At 37.8% G+C, this 25,764-nt stretch overlaps 1 protein-coding gene across 2 annotated transcripts in view; it reads right to left on the reverse strand.

Moving 5' to 3' along the window:
• Positions 1-25,764, reverse strand: part of Polr3A (RNA polymerase III subunit A) — a 114,887-nt gene that overhangs the window by 35,503 nt on the left and 53,620 nt on the right. For both annotated transcript variants that reach the window (XM_067152880.2, XM_067152878.2), the window contains exons 11-17: positions 25,324-25,521; positions 23,327-23,462; positions 22,352-22,601; positions 19,372-19,571; positions 16,172-16,285; positions 5,719-5,876; positions 2,397-2,505 (exon numbers count right to left, since the gene is read on the reverse strand). In XM_067152880.2, coding sequence (XP_067008981.2) covers positions 2,397-2,505; positions 5,719-5,876; positions 16,172-16,285; positions 19,372-19,571; positions 22,352-22,601; positions 23,327-23,462; positions 25,324-25,521 — 1,165 coding nt within the window. The remainder of the gene's footprint in view (positions 1-2,396; positions 2,506-5,718; positions 5,877-16,171; positions 16,286-19,371; positions 19,572-22,351; positions 22,602-23,326; positions 23,463-25,323; positions 25,522-25,764) is intronic.

Genomic DNA, 25,764 nt, shown 5'->3' on the forward strand with positions numbered 1-25,764 from the left:
AAATACACAATCCAGTAATGTAATACGTGAGCAAAGGCCATTTAATCCATACGTTTAAAGGTGACAAATAACGGAACTGCTGCAGAAGTCGCTATGTCCAGCGTGTGTTATGCAGCAAAGCTCATTATGTCCCAGAACCCTGCAAGAGGATCATACTTACACGAACAATATCAGGCAACTGTGTGATAAGAGGTGAAGTAAACTACAACAGCGATTGTGGTGGAAGCGAAAAGCATATTGAAGCATGGGAAACCCTTTTCTGCTATTGTGCCAGAACCAGTGGAGGAAGGGGTTCCTCTTAAGAAAGAAAAGCTGAACGACCTGAACACATTGCTGACCAAACATTACGGGAAAGAGTGGATAAGGAACAATGACCTCAAGTTCTACAAGCCACTGTTTGACCAGCGGCAAACTTTAAACAGTGAAATGCCAGACTAACACATTGATGTGGAAGATTTTGTTGAAGACAATAACGGATTGTTAATATAACTGTACAAAATGTTAAAGAACTTATAAAACGTTTTGAATGAATGATAACTTCTTGATGTCATAAAATCAAAAAGCTGAGATTACATATAAAAACATTATATCCTAACCTTAAAATGATTTCCATTCATGCTATTTTCATAGTGTAATACCATCAAACGTAGCTAATAAAACATGTTCACCATAAATCTGTACTCTCTGTTCCATATACTGCTGAACATATCTTTTATCTCCACAAAACTGTTGCAAAACTTGTTATGTCCATTTTTTTTTTTTTTTTTTTTTTTTTGCAAAAAACGTGGGTTCTATAAATTATATTTTGTGGAGATTTTACGGTATGACGAAGATGAACGCTTACTGTTTAATTACAAAATTTCAACCTCCTATCTTTGTTGCATAACAAATTACAGTTTTTTGAGCTTCCTGAAAAATTTGTTTGCATATAACGGGTTTTCAACTGGACGACTCATATGGAAACAATGGATAGGATTATTTCCGACATGAGGGCATTTTACGTCATGTATTTGCGGGTACAGTGAAAACTATAGGCCTATCTATCATTTCTAAAGATGAGAGGAAAGTATTAAAAGTTGTGAAAAATACGAGAGAACAAATATGAAAACCTTTTCTGCTGGGGATTATAAAATAACAAGTACTGGCACACTGAAGGAGCAAAAGATCACTATAGGTTGACGCCCTGAAAAAATAGCATTTAAAAAAAAAAACAGTACACTGAAAGGTGTGAAAAACAGCAGACAAGAAATACAAAACCAGGGGCAACAGGGGCCAGCAAAAATATCAAAGTATTACTGTGGATCACACTCTTTCTAAAACAGATGTTAGTAGAAGCCTTTTATTTCAGAGCAGTGGGTTATTAGACATTATTTTCTGGTCACACTCTTAAACAATGAATTGGAGGTTAATTCAAACATGTTTAACAGTGAGGAATGACTTTGGCCACCATTTTGAATTGAATAAAATTTCAACCAAGTCTTGCTTCGACCGAGTGATTGAGTCGAAACTCTAAGATGTGAGTTTCAACATTCGCGACCTCTGTGCACTTATGCCAGTCCACTTTGACAGATTTTAATTTTGTCTCAGTTATTAAGGAACATTTTCCGTGTCCATAACTAAGCTATCACAAGACAAATATGCACCACGCTAGTCAATTTCACACGATTATGTTCCTAATCCAGATATAGGCTACCGTATCATGCGACAAATATTAGCTACACTTCACTGGACCACCCAACACAAAATACATTCTACCTTCTGAATGGAATGTGTTACAGGCACAAACATGCTTGCTCTGTTATTCAGCAATCTTGCTGCTAACTGGCAAGCAAAACTGAACATTCCTGAGGCTAACAGCCTGCTCTCCAAAAGTGCAACTTATCCTTCGAAGTTCAGGAAGGCCTTTTCCCGTAATCACACAACTCTGGCGACGGCTCTTACCCAAGTTGGAAATCGTGTTTCTTTCAGAAGGCATAACAAATACAGTAACATTTTCAGGTCTAGCAAAAATGTGATCGTACTAAGCGGTAATAGCGAAAATTCGTGATGTGATAAGCGAGGTAATTTTATACAGATTTAATACGATGAGAATCAGGACTTCAAATTTACGACGTGTTAAGTGGGAAAACATGATGATGAGGAACGCACTAACGAGGTTTCACTGTAGCAGGCAGTAGAAAAGAGAAATGAATAAAGTATTCTCCATCTTGTTCTGATAGCCAATACTGTACACTTAATCATTATTTGCAATATTAGCCAAGATAAGCTTTAAAGCTTTATCTCTTACAAGTATAGTCATGATTACTAAACAGAATACAGAGGGATTGAAAGGGATCATTTAAATATCATCACAATGTCTGTAATATCTTTGTAAAATGTAATGTAAGTCTTTTTACCTTCCATATACGTTGGATCTAAACCATCTGCACCATAACAGAACTGTACAACATCACCAACAGAGTTCCTCACAGTCATATCATAATGAACACACAGATCTTCTAGTGCCTGAAAAAAAGAAATTATCTCAGAAGTGAGGGTACAATTACTAGCTTTCTTCCATGAAAATACTACAAAATTGTCAATGAACAACAACAACAACAACAGTTTAATTCCCTACAAATGCTATAGTTTTTAGGAGATGTGAGAGTGTCAAAATTCTGCATTGGAAAAGAGTTCTTTATGCCTGTAAAATTACTTACACAGGTCTCGTGCATTTTAACATTTTCAAATGAAAATCAACTGCGCTGCAATTTGATCTTCTAAACCTTTAAATATTATTTTCTACCAGGCCTTCCCATCGATCTTTTCCTAATTTATGTTTCAATACAGGAACTACAGGGCTTTCAAATTAAAATGCTGCCGACCACAGAGACCTCTCAGTGAGAGAGCTTTTCCCAGTCGACATAGCAAAAAAAATCCTGGGGTTAAAGATACACATTTGTCTGTCATTAGTCAGCACTCAGCCCACTTAGCAGTAGGTGGTCACTATGTTGATCGGAAGCTCACTACGAGGTTTCTATGGCCAGCAGCATTTTAATTTGAAAGCCCTGTATATAATGACTGTTAGATATTACTATGAAAGAAATTAACCTTTATAACAAGAAACAAGATTTTTGGATAGGAAAGAGAGATATAGAATCTTCCTTTTACGTTGAGAAGATTTTCAAAATATTCCCTCCACCTCTCCAGTGATTCCATGGGATCTATTATGAGTTCACCTGAATTACCCAAAACACTGTTCATTTCCTTTCTTCCTCCTTTCCTACGATACTTTATTACTGTTCAGAAAGGTTTCCCTGCTGCTTGACCTAGCCTTTCCAGGTTATTACCAAAATCTTTCCACGACTTCCTTTTTCGATTAAACAACTATTTGTTTCGCTCTGTTTCTTTCATCTACATACAATTAACTGTCTACATTGGCCCTTGCTTGGACCCATTTCTAATAAGCCTTCTTTTTACGTTTACAAGCTGCCTTCACTTCATCATTCCACCAAGATGTTCGCTTTTTCCCATCTTTCCTAGGCATTCCCTCGCTGTTTCTACTACTGCACCCCTGTATGCCACCCATTCTCTTTCTTATATCCTGAACCTGCTTACTGTCCACTGTTCAGAACTTCTCACTAATCATATCCATGTACTTCTGTCTAATTTCCTCGTCCTCGAGATTTTCTACCCTTATTCGTTTGCAGACAGATTTCACTTTCTCTATCCTAGGCCTAGAGATACTTAGTTCACTACAGATCAGATAGTGGTCTGTATCATCGAAAAAAACCTGGAAAACCTGTACATTCCTAACAGACTGCCTGAATTCAAAGTTGGTTAAGATATAGTCTATTATGGATCTGGTACCCCTAGCCTCCCATGTGTAGCGGTGAATAGCCTTATGCTTAAAGAATGTATTCGTAACTGCTAAACTCATACTAGCATGGAAGTCCAGCAAACGCTTACCATTCCCACTAGCTTCCATATCTTCCCCACATTTACTGATCACCCTTTCATATCCTTCAGTTCTATTTCCAACTCTCGCATTGAAATCGCCCATTAGCACTATCCTATCCATGCTGTTGACCCTGACTATGATCTCACTCAATGCTTCATAAAACTTGTCAACTTCATCCTCATCTGCAACCTCAGAGGTTGAATATACTGAGATAATTCTCGTCCTAATTCCTCCAACTGCCAAATCTACCCACATCATTCGCTCATTTACGTACCTAACAGAAACTATGTTGCGTGTAATGGTATTCCTGATGAACAGCCCAACCCCGCACTCTGCCCTTCCCTTTTTAACACCTGTCAAGTACACTTTATAATCTCCTATTTCTTCCTCGTTATCTCCCCTTACCTGAATAGCATTTACTCCTAGCACATCCAGATGCAACCTCTTTGATGACTCAGCCAGGTCTATTTTCATTCTTCCATAAGCCCCATTAATATTGATAGCTCCCATCAAATTCAATTTCGTTAAGGAAGTTGTTTCCAAGGAATCCCTCACTTGTCAAATAGGAGTGGGACTCTGTTACTCCCATAGGTCTGAGGCTTGCTTAAAATGTTTTGAGCTCAGTAAATTCATGAAGCAGGATGCTTCACTACTTACACATACCGGTAGTCCAAGTAAGGATCTCTTCTCTAACGGGTTAAGGAGCACGGTGGGTTGTATAGTCCTAGCCGACCAAGCACAAGGAGGGCCATGACTCAGAATATGTCCAAGATGCCCACTCCGATTCCCTAGCAACAGTTATCCCGACTCTCAGAACCACTTACTAGGCCACTCAACCGTGGCCCAAGGTTTACGAACTAGGACGTGACTATAGTAACCCACACCATGAACCATCATAACCAACATTTATTCACAATCAAAATGTCAACCCCAATACATAGAATAGTAAACACAAAAAGTTTTATGCAAAGGAGTAAACATCGCCAATCTTAACATCTACAAATTTCTCAACATACTCCATTCCCCCAGCCCCTTACTCTCTAAATCTTTCTCACTGCAAATCACCATGCCCTTACTGAGAAAGAGGACTGTTAAAACACATAATAATAATCATCTTCTCATCTAACAGACAAAACATCAAATCTGGCGACTAGGATCACAATGTCAAAAGTTTGTAATATGAAATACAGTTATGCATAGAAAGCATGAAAAAAAACCTCATACTGTAACAGGATAAACTCATGACAGGTCAGTGTGAGAAGGAGGAGATGGCAATGATTATTATTATGATGATACTAATGATGATCAATCCCAGCTGATGTTATGATCAGTGGAAAGCAAGTTCAACAACTTAGTACCACTGGTGTCCAGAATATTAAAGAACATCAACAAACAATATTCTGACAGCACAGTATTTGCTAAAATAGGTTTCCTTTCTTTCCTTTCTGCAATAACGCAGAGAAGGGTTTCGACAAAGCCAGGATGGGGAAGGGCAGGATTGAAAAGGCAGTGGCCATGACCTTAATTTCACTTACAGCACCAGCATTTTCCAGTGTGAAAATGAGAAACCGCGGCTGCTGATGCTGTGGCTCAAACCCACTATCTCCCAAATGTAAGCTAACAGCTATATGACTCACTCGCTTGGTTTAAGACTGTAATTACCATGGGCATCAATCAAACAACACTGTTGTCTTCCCTTATAGCCAAAATTTACACAATAAAGAGCCAGAGTAAAGTTATTTTGACAACATATTATGGTCTATATGCTCAATATTTACCTTTACCAATCTCCGTTGCATATAGCCAGTCTCAGCCGTTTTCACAGCTGTATCCACAAGACCTTCTCGGCCACCCATTGTGTGGAAAAAGAACTCGGTTGGAGTCAGTCCAGAGTAAAAACTATTTTCTACGAAACCTTTAGCAGCTGGAATTTTGGCTAAAAGAAAGAGAGAAAAGGTAAACAAGAAACTTTCAGAAACCTTTTTTCATAACATTAACAATAAAATTCTCATCGACAATGTTTTACAACAAGAGAAACGTAAGGACATTCATCCTTTATGAAATAATATGAACTGTTACTAGTCACAAGTTTTATTACATTATTTACTCCACTACGCATTTCAGACACTACTCCACTGTCAGGTGGTGAAATAGTGATAACTGGGACCCGGATGTTTATGACCTAAAAATATGACAATAAATATGACTGAAAAGTTTTTTGGTCACATTTTCAAAATCTTCAAAAATCTTGCTCCTGTTTAACTTTGTATTGAAATTATACTTATAAAATCTAGAACATTCAATCATAAATAAGTAAAAGTATTCATTTTATTATTGTACGGTATTTTGAATTTATTTAATTACTCAATCCGGAGATAACTCTCGACTCTGCACAGAAATAAATAAATGTCACTTTCTTATGGGTGATCAGAAAGAATTACAATAGCAAATTACATATATTTTAAAGTTTTCAAACGGGAAAGATCTTCTATTTTCACGCAACATTGAACTGTAAGGGAGAAAATACCGCTCAACATCGCAGAATGTATTTGGGGCATATTTGAAATACATTAAATCATTAGAGTTCAGTTGAGGCTCGCTATTCTGTCTCTTTATATGCATCTGTCTCATTCTGTACAGTTTACACTCTTAAATCACATAAATATATATTTCCAAGAAAGATAATTGTAAGAAATTACAGACAACAATTATGAAATGTGAAAAATCCTTCTTTTAACCGACTGCAAGCAGGTATGCAAAAATAGAATAAAAAGATAAAAATATGACAAAAATACCAAAATTCATGGGGGAAAATGATCATAATATGAAAAAATTACCGGAAAATGACAGAAAATGTCAAAAGAGCCAGAATATGACTGTATATGACCCGTGAAAATTGCATAATTTTGGTCACCGTACATAACATCCGGAGATAAAATAGTCCCCCATTCAGATCTCCGGGTGGAGACGACACGAGAGGGGGCGAAGAGAGATGGATAGACTAAAGTTAGATGTAGTTGGTATGAGTGAAGTGCATTGTTAGGAAGGACAGGATTTTTGGTCAGGCGACCACAGAATTATCAACACAAAATCAAAACGGGGAAATGCAGGAGTTGGTTTAATAATGACTACGAAAATAGGGCATCGGGTATGCTACTACAACCAGCATAGTGAAAGAATTATTGTTGTCAAGATAAACTCCAAACCAATGCCCACCACATTAGTGCAGGACTATATGCCTACTACTTTGGCAGATGATGAGGAAATCAAAAGAATATATGAAGAGATAGAAGATTGAATACATTATGTAAAAGGTGACAGGAATCTAATTGTGATGGGAGACTGCAATGCAGTGGTAGGCCAAGGAAGAGAGGGTAATACAGTAGGAGAATTCGGACTGGGACAAAGGAACGAAAAAAGAAGTCAAACACCATAAACGACAGCTGTATACGTGGATGAGACCTGGAGACACTGGAAGGTATCAAATAGACTTCATTATGATTAGGCAGAGATTCAGAAACCAGGTGCTGGATTGCAAAACTTTCCCAGGAGCAGATGTGGACTCTAACCACAACTTGTTGGTCATAAAATGCCATCTGAAGTTGAAGAAATTGAAGAAAGGAGAGAATGCAAGGAGATGGTATCTAGACAAGTTGAAAGAAAAGAGAGTGAGGGGTTTCAAGGAACATGTTGCACAAGGACTAAATGAAAAGGCTGAAGGAAACACAGTAGAGGAAGAGTGGATAGTCATGAAAAATGAAGTCAGGAAGGCTGCTGAAGAAATATTAGGAAGGAAAGAAAGATCAAATAAGAATCAGTGGATAACTCAGGAGATACTAGACCTGATTGATGAACGATGAAAATACAACAATGCTAGAAATGAAGAAGGCAGAAAATACAGGCGATTAAAGAATTAAGTGGATAGAAAGTGCAAGGTAGCTAAGGAAGAATGGCTGAAGGAGAAGTGCAAGGATGTTGAAGGTTGTATGGTTGTAGGCAAGGTAAATGCTGCATACAGGAAAATCAATGAAACCTTTGGAGAAAGGAAATCTAGGTATGAATATTTAGAGCTCAGATGGAAAGCCACTTCTAGGGAAAGAAGACAAAGTAGAAATATGGCAGGAACATAGCCAACAGTTGCATCAAGGTATAGACGTAGATGATTTGGTTCTGAAACAAGAAGAAGCTGTTGATGCTGATGAAATGGGAGACCCAATTTTGAGGTCAGAGTTTGACAGAGCTGTGAACGACCTAAATAGGAACAAGGCACCTGGAATTGATGACATTCCCTCTGAATTGCTGACTGCTTTACGAGAAACCAGCATGGCTAAGTTATTCCATCTAGTGTGTAAGATGTTCGAGACAGGAGAAGTCCCATCCGATTTTCTGCAGAATGTTGTTATACCTATTCCCAAGAAAGCCGGTGCTGACAAGTGTGATTACTACCACACCATTAGTTTAGTATTTCATGCCTGCAAAATTTTAACATGTATCATTTACAGAAAAATGGAAAGGCAAGTTGAAGCTGAGTTGGGAGAAGATCAATTTGGCTTCAGAAGAAATGTAGGAACACGTGAAGCAATCCTGACTTTACGTCTGATCTTAGAGGATCAAGCCACATACATGGCATTTGTAGATCTAGAAAAGGCATTCGATAATGCTGATTGGGAAGTAAGTATAAATAATCACCTAATCGATACTTTATTAATGCCTCAGGCAAAATTGAATAAAATTAAAACTTACAGGACATGTTTCGACCACTTAGTGGTCCTCTTCAGCTGTATAAATAAAGAACTGAAAAGAAAAACATTGACAATAAGCACAAATAAAAGTTCTTTGGAGACTCCTTTGATAAAAATGGAGGTCGTCAGAATAGGTCATCTTGCCTTTCGTTCTTGTTTGGAAAAGATGTTTATTCTGCGCTGTCTAGAGGGTCTGTCTTTGAGCGCGACCTGGTGAAGTAACGATGTGATACAGTTTGACAGTTCATGGAAAGCTCTGGAGAGAAGGGAAGTAGAGTTTCATCGTCATCTAAAATAACATGTGAGGGAGGAGGGAGATTGGGCTGTGCTTCTGCGATGTCGTGTTTGATTATATCTCTTGTTCGTCTAGTCTGTTTCATGTCTACCCATTCTAAGTATTTGCTAATATTCTCATATAAGATGTTTTTATGCTCGTTGTTTTCGTTGAGATTCTCTTCACCGTTTTCCAATTTATCAAGAACGATGTGGATGTTTTCCAGGTTGTTCATAAGATTACCTTTATTAATCATACAGATAATTTGAAGGTCCTGTTTTATATTGGTGAATTTGTGGTTGGACTCTTTCATATGGGATCCCATGGCAGAGAATCTTTTGTATCTTTCAGCATTGACGTGTTCTTGATATCTAATTGAGAAGTTCCTTCCAGATTGTCCCACGTAAGTTTTTTTACATTGAGCACAAGTCAGCTTATAAATACCCGATTCCTGGAATTCGTCATCTTTAAGTTTATTAGCTTTATTATGACTAAAGAACCTATGTTTCGTGTTGTTGTTTGTAGAGAAGGCTACCTTGGTATTGTGTTTCTTGAATAAGTTGGTGATTTCGTAAATCTTCGGGTTATTAAAGGTGAATTTTACATATCCTTTTTCTTTTTCTGAATGCTGTTTAAGTTTAATTTGTTGTTGGTATTTGCATTTAGTGATGATTTTATTGATGAATTTCAAACTGAAACCATTATGTAGAGCCTGTTGACGAATGAAAGAAAGTTCCTTTTTTCTATCTGTTTCTGTTAGCGGAATTTCAAAGGCTCTGTTGACGAAACTATAATAAGCTGATTTCTTTTGCGAGATGGGATACTGAAGCAAAGCTCCTTCCTTTTTAACGACCAAGATATTAAAAAACTCATTAATATGAATCCAGGACTTCCTAAAGCAAGAGCTATGCCTAAATTACATAAAAAGGATGCACCTATGAGACCTATAATTAATTTTCGGAGAAGCCCCACATACAAAATATCCCAATTTATTCATAGGTTCTTAACTCATAACTACGTATTTTATACCAAATCTTCGATAAAAAACTCCAAAGAGTTCTGCATTGCTATTAAAGATTTCAAGTTAACTTCATCTCATGTAACAAGTTCCTTCGACATCAAGGACATGTACACGAACATTCCTATTAAGAACACCATTGAGATTATAAAGACAAATTTATTAATTCACAAACGTATCAGTATACCTGAAATAGAAAACTTCATTACTATCTTGGAATTCGTTTTGAACCACAATTTCTTCTCTTTTAATAATAAAATATATCAGCAAGATGGACTTCCAATGGGAGCGCCGGCTTCTGGAATTTTAGCTAACATTTACCTCGACTTTTTGGAACACACTCAGATAGTAGGTCACATTAAAGGACTCGATCTCTGGCTTCGATATGTTGATGATACCTATGCCATAATTAACAAGGAAATAAATGATAGTCACAATATCCTTAATACTTTGAATAATTTAGACCCAAACATAAAATTTACAGCTGAAGAAGAAGAGAAAGGCATACTCAATTTTCTGGATATCCAAACAATTCGTAAAGACAACCATTTCCAATTTAAAATATACAGGAAACCCACTTTTACCCCGACTACAATCAAAAGTGATTCTTTACATCCCATCTCACAAAAGAAATCAGCTTATTATAGTTTCGTCAACAGAGCCTTTGAAATTCCGCTAACAGAAACAGACAGAAAAAAGGAACTTTCTTTCATTCGTCAACAGGCTCTACATAATGGTTTCAGTTTGAAATTCATCAATAAAATCATCACTAAATGCAAATACCAACAACAAATTAAACTTAAACAGCATTCAGAAAAAGAAAAAGGATATGTAAAATTCACCTTTAATAACCCGAAGATTTACGAAATCACCAACTTATTCAAGAAACACAATACCAAGGTAGCCTTCTCTACAAACAACAACACGAAACATAGGTTCTTTAGTCATAATAAAGCTAATAAACTTAAAGATGACGAATTCCAGGAATCGGGTATTTATAAGCTGACTTGTGCTCAATGTAAAAAAACTTACGTGGGACAATCTGGAAGGAACTTCTCAATTAGATATCAAGAACACGTCAATGCTGAAAGATACAAAAGATTCTCTGCCATGGGATCCCATATGAAAGAGTCCAACCACAAATTCACCAATATAAAACAGGACCTTCAAATTATCTGTATGATTAATAAAGGTAATCTTATGAACAACCTGGAAAACATCCACATCGTTCTTGATAAATTGGAAAACGGTGAAGAGAATCTCAACGAAAACAACGAACATAAAAACATCTTATATGAGAATATTAGCAAATACTTAGAATGGGTAGACATGAAACAGACTAGACGAACAAGAGATATAATCAAACACGACATCGCAGAAGCACAGCCCAATCTCCCTCCTCCCTCACATGTTATTTTAGATGACGATGAAACTCTACTTCCCTTCTCTCCAGAGCTTTCCATGAACTGTCAAACTGTATCACATCGTTACTTCACCAGGTCGCGCTCAAAGACAGACCCTCTAGACAGCGCAGAATAAACATCTTTTCCAAACAAGAACGAAAGGCAAGATGACCTATTCTGACGACCTCCATTTTTATCAAAGGAGTCTCCAAAGAACTTTTATTTGTGCTTATTGTCAATGTTTTTCTTTTCAGTTCTTTATTTATACAGCTGAAGAGGACCACTAAGTGGTCGAAACATGTCCTGTAAGTTTTAATTTTATTCAATTTTGCCTGAGGCATTAATAAAGTATCGATTAGGTGGTTATTTATACTTACTTCTTGATTAAACATCGATACGGTCATGAAATGGACAACTTGTAATGCTGATTGGACCAAGCTGTTTGAGATTCTGAAGGTGACTGGGATCAGATACCGAGAAGGAAGAATTATCTATATTCTGTATAAAAATCAGTCTGCAGTGATAAGAATCAAGGGCTTTGAAAAAGCAGCAGCAATCCAGAAAGGTGTGAGGCAAGGCTGCAGTCTGTCCCCCCTCCTATTCAATGTTTACACAGAACAGGCAGTAATGGAATTCAAGAGGAATTTGGAAAGGGAATCACAATCCAAGGAAGAGGAAATCAAAACCCTGAGATTTGCCGATGATATTGTTATTTTATCTGAGACTGCAGAAAATCTAGAGAGGTTGCTGAATGGTATGGATGAAGTCTTGGGTAAGGAGTACAAGATGAAAATAAATAAGTCCAAAACACAGGTTAAGGAGTGCAGTCGAACAAAGGCAGGTGATGCAGGTAAAATTAGATTAGGAAATGAAGTCTTAAAGGAAGTAGATGAATACTGTAACTTGGGTAGTAAAATATCTAACGATGGCAGAAATAAGGAGGACATAAAATGCAGACTAGCACAAGTAAGGAAGAGCTTTCTTAAGAAAATAAATTTGCTCACTTCAAACGTTGATATCGGAATTAGAAAGATGTTTCTGAATAGTTTCATCTGGAGCGTGGCATTGTATGGAAGTGAAACATGGGACGATAACTAGCTCAGAAAGAAAGGGAACAGGAGCTTTTGAAATGTGGTGTTACAAAAGAATGCTGAAGGTGAGAAGGATAGCTCGAATCACGAATGAGGAGATACTGAATCGAATTGGTGAGAGGAGATTGATTTGACTAAATTTGATGAGAAGAAGAGATAGAATGATAGGACATCTTAAGACACCCAGGACTTGTTCAGTTCGTTTTTGAAGGAAGTGTTGGTGGTAAGAACGGTAGGGGTAGACCAAGGTATGAATATGACAAGCAGATTAGAGCAGATGTAGGATGCAATAGTTACATAGAAATGAAAAGGTTAGCACAGGATAGGGTGGCATGGAAAGATGAATCAAACCAGTTTATGGACTGATGACTCAAACAACAACAACGGATAACATCATGCTTAACTTGTATTTTGCATGGAAATAATATAAAGGAAAAAAAATATGACATGTCATAAATATCTGGGCCCTAGTGATAACATACTCGTAATTGTTTCTATACTTCATACAAAATTGTTTTCAAAGAAGTTTATACTATTTCATTTAAGAGTAGGAACTATGTACATTATGACTTTATTACATCTATATTCGGTCAACTATTAGTTGAGTATTGTCTCAGAAATACACAGTTGCTGCTAAAACTTAACCCTTTTTATGCCAGGCTGTAATATAGTGGTTGTGCTAAGAATGCCAACACCATTTTAATGAACATGCACACACTAAGGAAAAAAAATATTCTCCTACCTCATTTTTGGAGGTAAATCACAATTCTTTTTTTTTTCCATAGCACACAGGTGAATAGAGAACAAGTGAATGTGACTGTTATTTCATTAGAGTTACATTGTCTTCATTTAAAAGTGCACAAATTTTTTATTATTTAAAAAAATTCAAAATTTGACCTAACTTTTACATTTATAGGGTATTTTTGTCATGGAAATGTTACCATTGTGAGAATTTTCAGCTAATTTTGAATAAAAAAATTAAATGTTTTATGCAATTTTTATAGTACTTTTTGAGAATTGCAAATTTTTACAAAATTGTGCAGGTTAAATACACAATAACCTCTTCTTTACTTCGAACACTTGTCAGTCGATAAATTATTCTCTAATGAATCACTTAATGTTAAAACATTGCAGATTTTAATCATCTTTCATATACTTTTCCATCCCTACACTACTAGAAGTAAATAAACAAAGGTATAAACAAACAAAATAACAAACAAGTGACACAAAGTAGCAGAGTGCAGGGCTATCACGTGCAAAACACATAATGCATCGAAAGAAAGCTTTTATAAAACTTCACGGATATCAATATTGCATGTTATCAATATTTTCAGAGAGTAAAAGCTTCAATCTTTCCAATGGTATTACTTATGCTGCCATCATGTAGCAGGAATTGAAGATACAGGCAAATGAAAAACGTAGCTGACAGATCGGCCCCTGGCAATCTTTTGCAGCAGCTCGCACGATCAATAGATCGGCCACCTGGCACTGTAAGAGTTAATACTGTTTTTAAATATTCATTTTCAATTTTATCATTGTGCTGTGATCTATTAACTGATGTCTATAAATGTATAGAGTTCATTTTTATCCCTTTTGAATGTATGTGTAAAATGGTAGAGAGATGGATATGAAGTATCAAATCCAGTATACAGAAATTTTTCCCTGTGGGGACCCGAGAAGAAATAGGTACAGAAAACTTTGAGTTATGGGGATAATAATATAATTTTGTGTGGCTATTGCTAGCCTGGTGCAGCCCTTATAAGGAAGACTGTCTGATGATGATGATTGCTTGATAATGCTTGTTTAAACAATCCTAACATCTAGGTCATCGACCCCAGACAATGGTGGGTGGCACCTATGATGTGTGGGTAAACTGCTTGTTGGTATGGTGGAGAATAGTGTTATGCATGGTATGAGAGTTGCAGGGATGTTGGAGGCAGCACAAACACCCAGAACCTGAACCAAGGGAATTAATCGTTTAAGATTAAATTCCTTCCAGCCTGTCGAGAATCGTACCCAGGACCCGGAAGAACCGAAGGCCAAGATGCTGACCACTCAGTCATGGACTCAGACATACGTATATATATGGGAATAACGTGAGCCACTGAATAATCCGTGCAGAAAATTGGCTTTAATTTCTGTTTTACAGTATTTACAAGAAATTAATCCTACATAACAATACACTCCAAAATTGAATAAATCTGCTTTAAGAAATGCATAATCTTCACATGCTGTTGGGTATGCAACCTGTTCAATCAGAACTGTCATGTTGCTTGCTTACCCTCCCTTGATATTTGTAATCGGCTAGTTTTGCCTGTCGTGTTGTCATGAGTGTGTTGTCTGGTATTAGTTGATCAGGTACACTTTGTAAAAAATCCCCAGTGATTATTACTTGTTTTTGAAGCCGCATTTTGTTTTTCCACCAGCCGCGAGTACAATTTTCTCTGAAATCGTACTTTCTTCCTGCTGCATGGTTTCAAATGTTCTCTGCATCTTCAATAACCCAAGCATTTCTTTAGCATTGAATGAATGATCATGCGCTTCACACTTCACTTCTAATGTGCCACTGATGCCACACAGACCAAAGCCAGAAACCGCTATGGTATAACAGGAACCACTGTTTCAAAAGAAGCAGTACCAGCCTTATTTCAAATAGTGTGCGCACCCAAGATTTTCTTCACTAAAGTCCGGACAAAATATGCAAGGAGTATTCATGTATATATGGTATAACAGGAGATCTATGTGAAAATGGCAGTGCATGATGATATAGAGATTCTTCTTATCCTTTTGTGTTTTCAAGTTTGGTCTTCTCTGTCTTTCTGCAGCTTCTTCTATCCACACTGACCGGTCATCCATACTCCTATTTCAATATAGGACTTGCTTTGTTTATGTGAAAATTGTGATTTCCTTACAAAAAATCATCAGCTTTATTTTTATTTACTATATGCAATACATCATCGTCGTCGGCAGTTACTCGTTTCCAAGTTTACAGATTTCCTGGCTAATAGCTGACTTCAATTCACAGCAGTTTGTGTTTAAACTTCTTGTGACTGTACAGGCCAATTCTTGCGTAGAACATATATCCACACATCGCGCAGCTGAGGGATGGGGGAGATCTTGGCTGGGTTTGGCGAAGTTTGCGTTTCTGTCGCTTAATATCTTCATGTCTGCGGCGTTCTTGTTCGTAGTGTTGAACTGAGGCACAAACACTTTGCCGCCATAGCAAACGGTCCCTGGCAAGTGTTTCCCAGGTTTATGGGTTTATTTCTGCCATCTTTAAGGATTGTTTCAGTTTTGGTCTTTGAAACGCCCCAGGGGCACCCCGTGGTCTTGAACCGGAGTTAAGTTCACCATAGAGGATCTGGCATGGTAGTCTGGTGTCATTCATACGGTGCACATGTCCTGCCCATCTGAGGCGATGGCCAATGACCAAGGCTTCTAAACTCTTAGCACATGCTTTCTCAAGAACATCAACATCAGAGACGTAGTTTTCCTACTTGATGTTCATGATGGGGTATAGTTTTTGCTGGTGAAAGCGCTCCAGCTTTTTGATGTCACGGCAGTATAAGGTCCATGTTTCGCAGCCATATGCAATACAGTATATATCCTAACTACAATCAGAAACTGATTTATGCTACAAATGAAAACGTTAACATCATGTCACATCAACTGGGAAAAATAATGAAGAGGAAACTCTACTTACAATGTCTTTCAAAGTGAGGAAGGGCTCGCTCTTCAAAACCATTTGGTACACGATGACCACTAATAGCCTGCTGGCCTACGCAGGCAATCATCTGAGAAATATTAATGAAAGAACCTGTAAGATAATAAAATGAATCAGTAAATTAAGTTATACAGAAGGTTTCAGACTTACAATAAAATCAACTCCTGTAACTTTTTTTTTTTCAATACTTTCATAAAAAAAGAGGGAATGGGTGGATCTGTTATCAGTGGTGAGTTGGGCTGTTGAGCCACATCCTGGGTTGTTCAGTGGTCTACATTTCTAAGTTTCAGCAAGGCAGAGGAGAGGGAAAGATGCATTCATGCTGGAGGGATGGATCACAAGGGCAAGTACTGCCATCTGGGATGGTGCAGGGCTCATCTTGAACTAGTAATTTGTTTTTCCAAAGTCAGTTCCCAGAGGTTATGTAAGCTTGGTTACGAGCCCATTGGCCATAATAATGAGTGATTTGTGATCTCAAAATTGTTTGTGTGCATCATCTTTGGTCAAAGAGTGAGTTACCTCTTCCCTCAGTGGCAAAGATCATTACTGTATGTGAATGTGTTGTATATGTTTCAGTCCACTGTGATGACTGCATGGTATGTGTTGTATAGTGTGTGATGATAATGAGGTAGGAAGAGACTGCATAGCCTACTCCTGTTGAATAATAGCGTGCTATCAAAACCTTATTTCTGACTGAAGACGTAATGCCTTGGCGGAGGGATTGTTTGAGGAAAATGTGTGCATTCAGATGAGCTGGGAGAAAATTGTAATTCTTGGATGAAACACGGGTAAACAAAAGGTAAACAGGCATTCAAAGCAGAGTTCAGTACAGGTCTAAAAAATCTGACAGGATCTACACATAGGAAGTGAAGATAGGTATTTAGAGGGTGGAGAATCTATAATGGAATCGAAGAAAATTAATTTTTTTTTTGCTAGGGGCTTTACGTCGCACCGACACAGATAGGTCTTATGGCGACGATGGGATAGGAAAGGCCTAGGAGTTGGAAGGAAGCAGCCATGGCCTTAATTAAGGTACAGCCCCAGCATTTGCCTGGTGTGAAAATGGGAAACCACGGAAAACCACCTTCAGGGCTGCCGATAGTGGGATTCAAACCTACTATCTCCTGGATGCAAGCTCAAAGCCGCGCGCCTCTACGCGCACGGCCAACTCGCCCGGTAGAAAATGAATTATTTTCAACAGCAGATGGTAAGTGAAGTTTTTAGGGCATGGTTAAAGAAAATTTTACCTCTGCTTGAACTAAACAGTGTAACTGTTATTGACAATGCTTCATACCTCAGTGTTAAGTTAGATCATATTCCCACCAGAGCATAATGTAAGAAAGACATTATCACATGGATGGAGGCAAAAAGGTCTTCCTTATGAGAAGGATATGGTGAAAGATAAACTACTCCTGAGTTTCTAAACTACAATTTTCCTTCTAGAATTTAATGTTAATGAAATATTAAATGTGTCAATTTTTCCTTATATATGCCATTATGATCGATTTATTATGTAATTATATTTTGGGCATAAATTCAAATCTATCAACCTTCCATAATTTATTTCTTTTCTGAGCTGTTAAATATCCAGATGAGATTTGTAATTTGCTTGTTGTTTATTCCTTGCGGACAGTGAATATAATGTTAAAGTGACTTTATTGTGGCAAAGTTAGGGCTGCTGGCCCTTTCTTACATTTAACCACTTCATGCATATAAATGAGTACTAATTTACAATAAAATGTTTACAATTTTACAACATCTGGTAATACATATCACAAAGGTCTTTCAACTACGTGCTGACGTCAGTGACATCTGCCAAGACTATAAATTTTACCTCTGCTTTTACCTCTCATTTAATTGCAGCTATCAGGTGAGGTGATGATAGTTCCTAGACAACCTCATGTGGCTCTTGCCATGTGCTCAGAAGTAGTTCGGTGATTCTCCAATTAATGTGGAGACCATTGATGGATACACAATGTTCTTTGTTTAAATCAGTTCCGGTTCTCTCGATGAGACAGTATGGAGGCTCTAAGTTCTGTTTCATCTAAAAGGATGGGACACCTGCTGTCTAATGAATGGTCAGTTGTGGCTGATTTTAGGGGCAGGTTGAGGCGTGCAAGTCTTGTGTTCTGTAGTTCTTGTAACTGTCTCTCCCATGAGGACCAGTCCACAGTTGCACAGTATTCTGCCTACTCCTTTCTGTCAATGCTGGAGTTTGCTTTCACTGATTGGATAAGCTCATGTACCCTCATCAAGTTTGCAGGTGAATATGGAGTAGATTTTGTAATTCAAGAAGCTTGAAACATTTGAGGGTAGACTGGATCACAAAGGAAGAGATACTTAATCAAGCTGGGGAGAGGAGAATGTCCTGGCAAAATGTAATAATGTTGTCAGTTTTACATTGCATAAACACTCTTACAGTTTTTGGAGATGCCAAGGTGCCAGAATTTTGTTCTGCATAAGTTATTTTACATGCCAGTAAATCCCTTTTTCTTTCTTGTCTTTTCTTTATGTCGCACAGACACAGATAGGTCTTATGGCAACGATGGGATAGAAAAGGCCAAGGAATGGGAAGGGAGCAGCCGTGACTTAAATAAGTTACAGCCCCAGCATTTGCCTGGTGTGAAAATAGGAAACCATAGAAAACTATCTTCAGGCCTGCTGAGAGTGGGGTTCGAACCCACTACCTCCCGGATGCAAGCTCACAGCTGCACGCCTCTAACCGCACGGCCAACTCGCCCGGTGCCAGTAAATCTACCAGCATTAGGTTGGGATATCTCAGCACCTTCAAATACCACCAGACTGGAGCCAGCATCGAACCCAACAACTTGGAATCAGCACGCCAGTGCTTCTACCATCTGAGCTATTCAGACTAGTAAAACTTGATCACAAGGACACATAAATTGACAGGATACATTTAGAGACAAGAAGGATTTGTTCAGTTGGTTTTGGTGGGAAAAGTAGGGGGTTAGTGGTATAGGGATGCCAAAACTTGAAAAGAGAACAAAGAGATTAAAGTTGATGACAGATGTGATGATTAATGTAGAGATGAACATGTGGAATGGGGAATAGCATCAAAGTAGTTGAACTGGTGAACTAAACAACAGCATACCTTTAATGACAGACTGGATAAGAAATCAAATGTAACATTTTAACTATAAAATGTAAGAGCACTAAACCTTTTGATCCACTGAGAGCCATGACCAGAGGACTGTTACTGGGATGCAATTCCTTAAGGCAAGCCTTGCCCGCATGATCTCGGATCACAGAGAGTTCTTTCAAGATCACAGCCTCCAGAGTCTCCTCTTCAGTACAGCCAGGCTGGCAAGCGAGACGACCTTCCTCCATGGAACGAATGTAAGCATCACACTTGCTGTAGCTATACAACAAAGTTAAAGATATTTGTATTAACAAACCAATACATAAAAATCTAAGCATGACACTTGCTGTAGCTGTACAACAAAGTTAAAGATATTTGTATTAACAAACCAATACATAAAAATCTTTGCTACAGCATGTGCTATTTTTAGACATTTCCCACTTTTTTTAAAAGCATATTAACATGGAACAGACTGAGAATATCCAGTGATGAGTCTACTTAGGATTCTGATGGAAAATTTGATCAATGGAATATCTCTCCAGAAAAATATTACATAATCCACTGTTTACAAATCTGAGTCAGAGGCAAAAGCACGTTGCATATCCCATCCCTGTTAGTGCTATGGTGGTACAATATAGAAACACTAAGTATGAAGGACATTATGAAGCTTCGAATTTGGGAGTCCCAAAAATAATGTTGCATACGATCAAGTACATAGTGACCAAAAACAGCATTTCTGTACTGTGTAGCTCAGTACATCATTTAAATGAAGGAAGACATCAAATGCTAAATATACAGAAGTGGAAGGATATGAAAATCAAGATTCTGAGAAACAGCAGGAAGGAATATAAAACTCAAAAGAACATAATAGTACCAGGGAAGAAGCCTCCAAATAAAGTATGTGTAAAAACACTGCATATCATGTAGAATGCAATTCGAGAAAATGACATTTAGATTCTTAATGTAATTTAGGTATAAAGAAAGTGTTTGTACTGTAATGTTACTTTATCTTAGTTTGTATTACTTATTCAAAATCAGATAGCACTTTGGTGAAGTGGCGCTAGTGTAGGGTTATCACAGTGATTAGACGACAGTGACACAACAACAGGGCAAAGTCAGTGGACTGAGCACAGTCATCACATGGAATTCACATTACCAATACAAAAAGATGAATTTTTTTGAATATGCGAGTGCTACAAATGCAAAAACAGCAGGACAAATTCAGACTGGAATTTGTATTGGTCATTCCAGGGCTAGCAACATTAGAGTCAAAGGAACCACTGTATCACCAAGCACTGACCAACTGATCTACTGAGCAGTCGTAAATTTAGCACGCTACTGTACCTGGCAACAGAAATGGATGACAGAACACTCAACATAAACAAGCAGTAGTTCCTGGCATGGCTGGGTTCAATCACATTTTGAGTACGCAATATTATCTTTTCATGGTTTGGGCATACAGTGGAACCTTGATTATCCATTCCCTGAAACTATGTTTTCCCTGATTATTTTTTCAAATTACGTGGTCCCGCGAGCATCTTAATTAAATCACGTTGTAAAAATCCTGCATTATCCGTTCCTCAAAGAAACAATTTCTCAGATCAACCATCCAGAAATTTCAGTCCCATCAGCGCTAAATCCTCGATCAAGTGTTTTTCAAGAAACTGTATCTCGCGAAAGAACGGCTACGGCATACTTATGGATCTTGGTGTAAATGTCCTGTCATGCGATAATTAGAGCAAGTACTCTACTGAAAAAGAGACTGGCAGTGAACTTGCATAAGGGACCATCTTAGCATCGCATTCGGGTGGTATTGTTTAGAGAATCCTCGGAAATCATAAAGCAGAGTGTGGCCGCAACAAATTGAAGGAGACAGAGTGCATTTTGACTGATCTACCTGAAGATAGAACGAATTTCATCAAATGTTCGTACTTATAAAACATCCACATTATGGCCAGGGTTAGATGTTTATATTTTTAATTGTTTCGATTGTATCGCCAAAAAAGGTTTTCGGCACTTCCCTCAGGGCACTGTATAGTCACTGGACTTTCAGGCAGGAATCGAAACTGCTCCTTCTTAACATAAATCTAGTATTTTAATATCATATACGATCATGTTATCGAGACCAGAACAGATGTTGCACTTTGCATACATAAAGCCACGGGAGGTCCTGGGATTGCCTATTACTGTTTTGGTCCTGGGACTGGGCATTTTACGTTTCTGGGTTAAAATGTTATAAAAACCGCAGTCGTTTTATTTGCGCACGATACTGAACTGAAAAAAGTTTTCACGGAAAACCGACAAAGTTTCCCTGGTAAAACTAAATATAAAGTGTCAAGATTTTTAACTTGCGTACCAGTAATTAATGTCTGAAGCTGGTTCCGAGGTCTAATTTGCATGCCTCTCACCCAGAGAGCCCGAGTTCGATTCCCGACCAGGTCAGGCATTTTTACCTGGATATAAGGGCCGGTTCCAGGCCCTTTCAGCCTACATGTTTACCTTTAATTGAGGAGCTATTTAATAGCGAGACAGTGACCCCGGTCTAGAGAGCCATGAATAATGGCCGAGAGGAATCGTCACACTGACCATGCGTCACCTCATAATATTCAGTCCTTTGAGCTGAGCAGTGGTCGTTTGGCAGGCAAAAACCCACTGGGGCTGTAGTTTATAATTAGACATATTTGATTTTTGTGATGTTTAGCCAAATTGTTGATGGTTTTAATTCATTCCTGGATTTTCCGTTTTCCTGTGTTGTACGCTTTTTTTTTTTTTTTTTCCCTCCAAAAACGAAGAACTGAGGTTCCACTGTAGTGTGTCATGGTATTGATGTTCTGATACACTCCAAACACAGGAGTTGGATATAAGATGTTCTTATCTTTTACCCTATATTATTATTCATACTGTCTCTTGTAAAGTAGATCAAAAAGATTAAACAAAGTTATTCTGAGGAGGCGTCAACTGTAAAACTATGTAATGACAATATTATGTCAGGTAAAAAATAACTTAAGTTACAAGAAGTCTCAATGTCTACATTCATAAAGCAGTTTATAAGAACATACCCAGCCTGTAACAGCTCATGTTTTGCACGTAATAATCCTTGGCCTGGTGTTACATCCCCAATACCAATTGAGAAACCACGGTTCATCAGGAAGTACGAAGCCAGCCTTGCAAGCCGCCACATGGCTTTGGCAGCTATGTCTTCACCCCAGTCACAGAGTAACTCATAAAAGATATTATTCTTGGAGCCAGACCCAAGGGTCGACTTGTCCATTGATCCCGCAAGTAGCTCAGAGTTACGAATCACCACATCTATAACATACAGAATTAGATCATCAAGGAGTACACATGGGTTTAAACAGTTCCTACAACACAGTGTAATTGTATTTAGTAAGCAGTCACCATCACCATCATCATCATCATCATCCCTGTACAGTTCCAGTTTCCCATTATCATCATCATCATCATCATCATCATCATCATCATCATCATCCCTGTACAGTTCCAGTTTCCCGGGTACTGTTAATGAGCCTCTTCCACTTCTTCCTGTCTATGTACAATATGTCATGGAGAACATCATCCATTGTCCATCTTCTGGTAACTAGATCAACCTTGATCATGTCCATCCATCGGGTTTTAGGTCTTCCTGCAGGTCTTTTCCCCTCCATCTGTCTTTCCAAATTTATTCTGGCTGTTCTTGTAGGCTCCATCCTCATTAATGATTCTAACCATTTTTTATGGCATCCCTTGATAGGTCTGACAATGAAGTTCTGCCTACATTATTTTTTTTAAATTTTTTTTTGCCAGGGGCTTTACGTCGCACCGACACAGATAGGTCTTATGGCGACGATGGGATAGGAAAGGCCTAGGAGTTGGAAGGAAGCGGCCGTGGCCTTAATTAAGGTACAGCCCCAGCATTTGCCTGGTGTGAAAATCCTACATTATTCTAACCAAGACAACAGAGATGATATAAGGTAAGAGAACCATTCAATATGTTCCCAAATTGACAGCAGCTAATATAAACTGATCCCACTTACAAGAGTCATTAATACACAGTTCCTCATTGGTCGTATAAGCTCTGCCTTTTGTCCGCAAATTTGCTTTAATGGGGCAGTTCTTGCTGGGGCGAAGGATGAGGCTGAAAATTTGCTTCCCAGTCCACAATGTTACTGGCTAAAAAAGAAAAACAGAAATACAATTTTTCAATTAATTTAATTTCATTAATAATATTTCTTTATCAATGGTTATACCACTTTTTACATTACAAAACAAGGCAAAAAGAAAGGATACCAACAAAAGGAACATAAGAAAACTCAACAAAAATGATAAAGATTAATGTACAATAATTAACCATTTCAATATATTCTCCACTTCCTTCTAACATTAAATATCAATAGCTAAAAAAGTACCAAGGAAAAGTAAAGAGAAAATGTACAAAATGTACTATGTAACCATACTGACTTATGCAGCTGAGACTTAGACTCTGACTAGCAGGCAAGAGAGTAGAATTCAAGCCAGTGAGATGAAATTCCTAAGAAGTATGATAGGAAAGATAAGGAAAGACAGAGTGAGAAATGAAGATGTTAGGAAGGAAATTGGGATAGGAAAGCTAAACGAGAGAGTTGAAATGAATAAACTAAGGTGGTTTGGACATGTAAGGAGGATGGAGGAGAATGCAATTCCAAGATAGATGCTGGAGTCAAAGTGCGGGAGCAAGAGAGCGAGAGGAGACCTAGAACAAGGTGGACTGAATCAGTGAAGAGCGGCATAAGAAAACAAAATTTAGACTGGGACAAGATAGTGGAAAAGGAATGGTGGAGGGAAAGAGGAAGATGGAGAAGTGCCATAAATAGCTTGACCCAGCAGGAGCTGGATAAGGGGAAATGATGATGATGATGATGAGCTAAAAACAATAATAAAGTTTTTAAACAGTTTTTTTTTTATGAAAACATCATGCATGGAATATATTTTTTATAACAATGAAAAATTACAAACATGTAAATCAAACCTTTCCTTTGTAAGCTCTGGAGATATCATCCCCCCACCCCATACCATTATTACAAATATTTGTACCTCACAAACACTTATATCTGAGAATAATGTAGCCCATCTACGCTAATGCTCCGAGTTCTATATTCTAGAAATATCGCCACCCATTCGGTTACTCTTCTGCCCAGTCCAACTGCACTCATTTTAGCTAGTAGTCTTCCATGATCTACCCTATCAAATGCCTTAGATAGGTCAAAAATCCCTGAAGAGTAACGATGATAGACCTAAGAAATACTTATCAATGCCGCCAACTTGAATACTGGTATTTACATAGGAAAACGACCAAATATTGCCAAAACAAACAATATCCAAATGTAAGTAGCGATAATGGATGTTCACTTACCTGAGTACGTTATTCCTGAAACCTAGGATGTTATCCTATACTCAGTAGGTCATTAAACATACCGTATTTACGCAAATAATCCCCGCGCCCCAACTTTAGGAACATTGATTTTCAAAAAATAGCCAACATTGACGCAAATAAAACCCGCACCCCAATTTCACGCCTCAATTTTAAAAAAAAATGTGGGTATTATTCGCATAAATACGGTATTATTTGTACCTGCCACTATTCTACTTAACTGATACCCTAATAGCCTTACAATCCCAAAGGAAAATATTAATAAACATTAAATATTAATAATTAATAAAATGGGTGACAGTGGAGAATACAAACTAACAGATGGAAAATAACTATAAATCACTAATTTCAGTACGACTGGGGAAGAAATAGTAAGGTTTTTTCCTTAAAGACCAATGTTGATGACTTACTATGCAATGACTCCCATTCCTTGCCTTTATTTCTGTGGCTCTTCTGCATTGCTTGTCAACATTTTGTAATCAATTCTGTACTCTTGTGGGCTATTCTTAGTCCAAGTTTTCTATTTTTGCAATATCTTTAATGAATACTTGGCAATAAATGTCTACTGAACACTGTTCTTATCTGGAAACTTGAAAACATGGAACAAGTATAATCTTTCCTAACCTTGCGTAAGGCTGGAGGTGGAAGTTCGATAGCCATGTCCACATCATCTCCAGCTAGAAGACAAGCAGCCAACTGACATGCCTGTCCTCGGTCTAAGAAGTTGTCCTTCTGGGTAAGAAGATAAGCTCCGGTGATGAAGTCTTGAGTAGCAGCAATGAGGAGTTCTCCATTACGTGGAGTCACCAGATTAGATTTGTTCTGAAGAAAGAACATAAACAGCAATTAATTCATGTGTCAACAATAAATATGTTGGAAGATGGTCCGCCTAGTCAATACTATTCATTTATTTACCTTTTACCTTAACATCTAGTACATGTTTCGAGAATATAATGCATTCTCTTCCTCAGCTAGTAGATTAAAATTCATTATACAATAAGACCTGACTAAAATACGGGGGCCCCCATTAAAATTCAAATCAATGAGTATGACAATGTGACATTT

This window comes from Anabrus simplex, chromosome 8, assembly GCF_040414725.1.
Source record: "Anabrus simplex isolate iqAnaSimp1 chromosome 8, ASM4041472v1, whole genome shotgun sequence".
NCBI classification, from domain to species: Eukaryota; Metazoa; Arthropoda; class Insecta; order Orthoptera; family Tettigoniidae; genus Anabrus; species Anabrus simplex.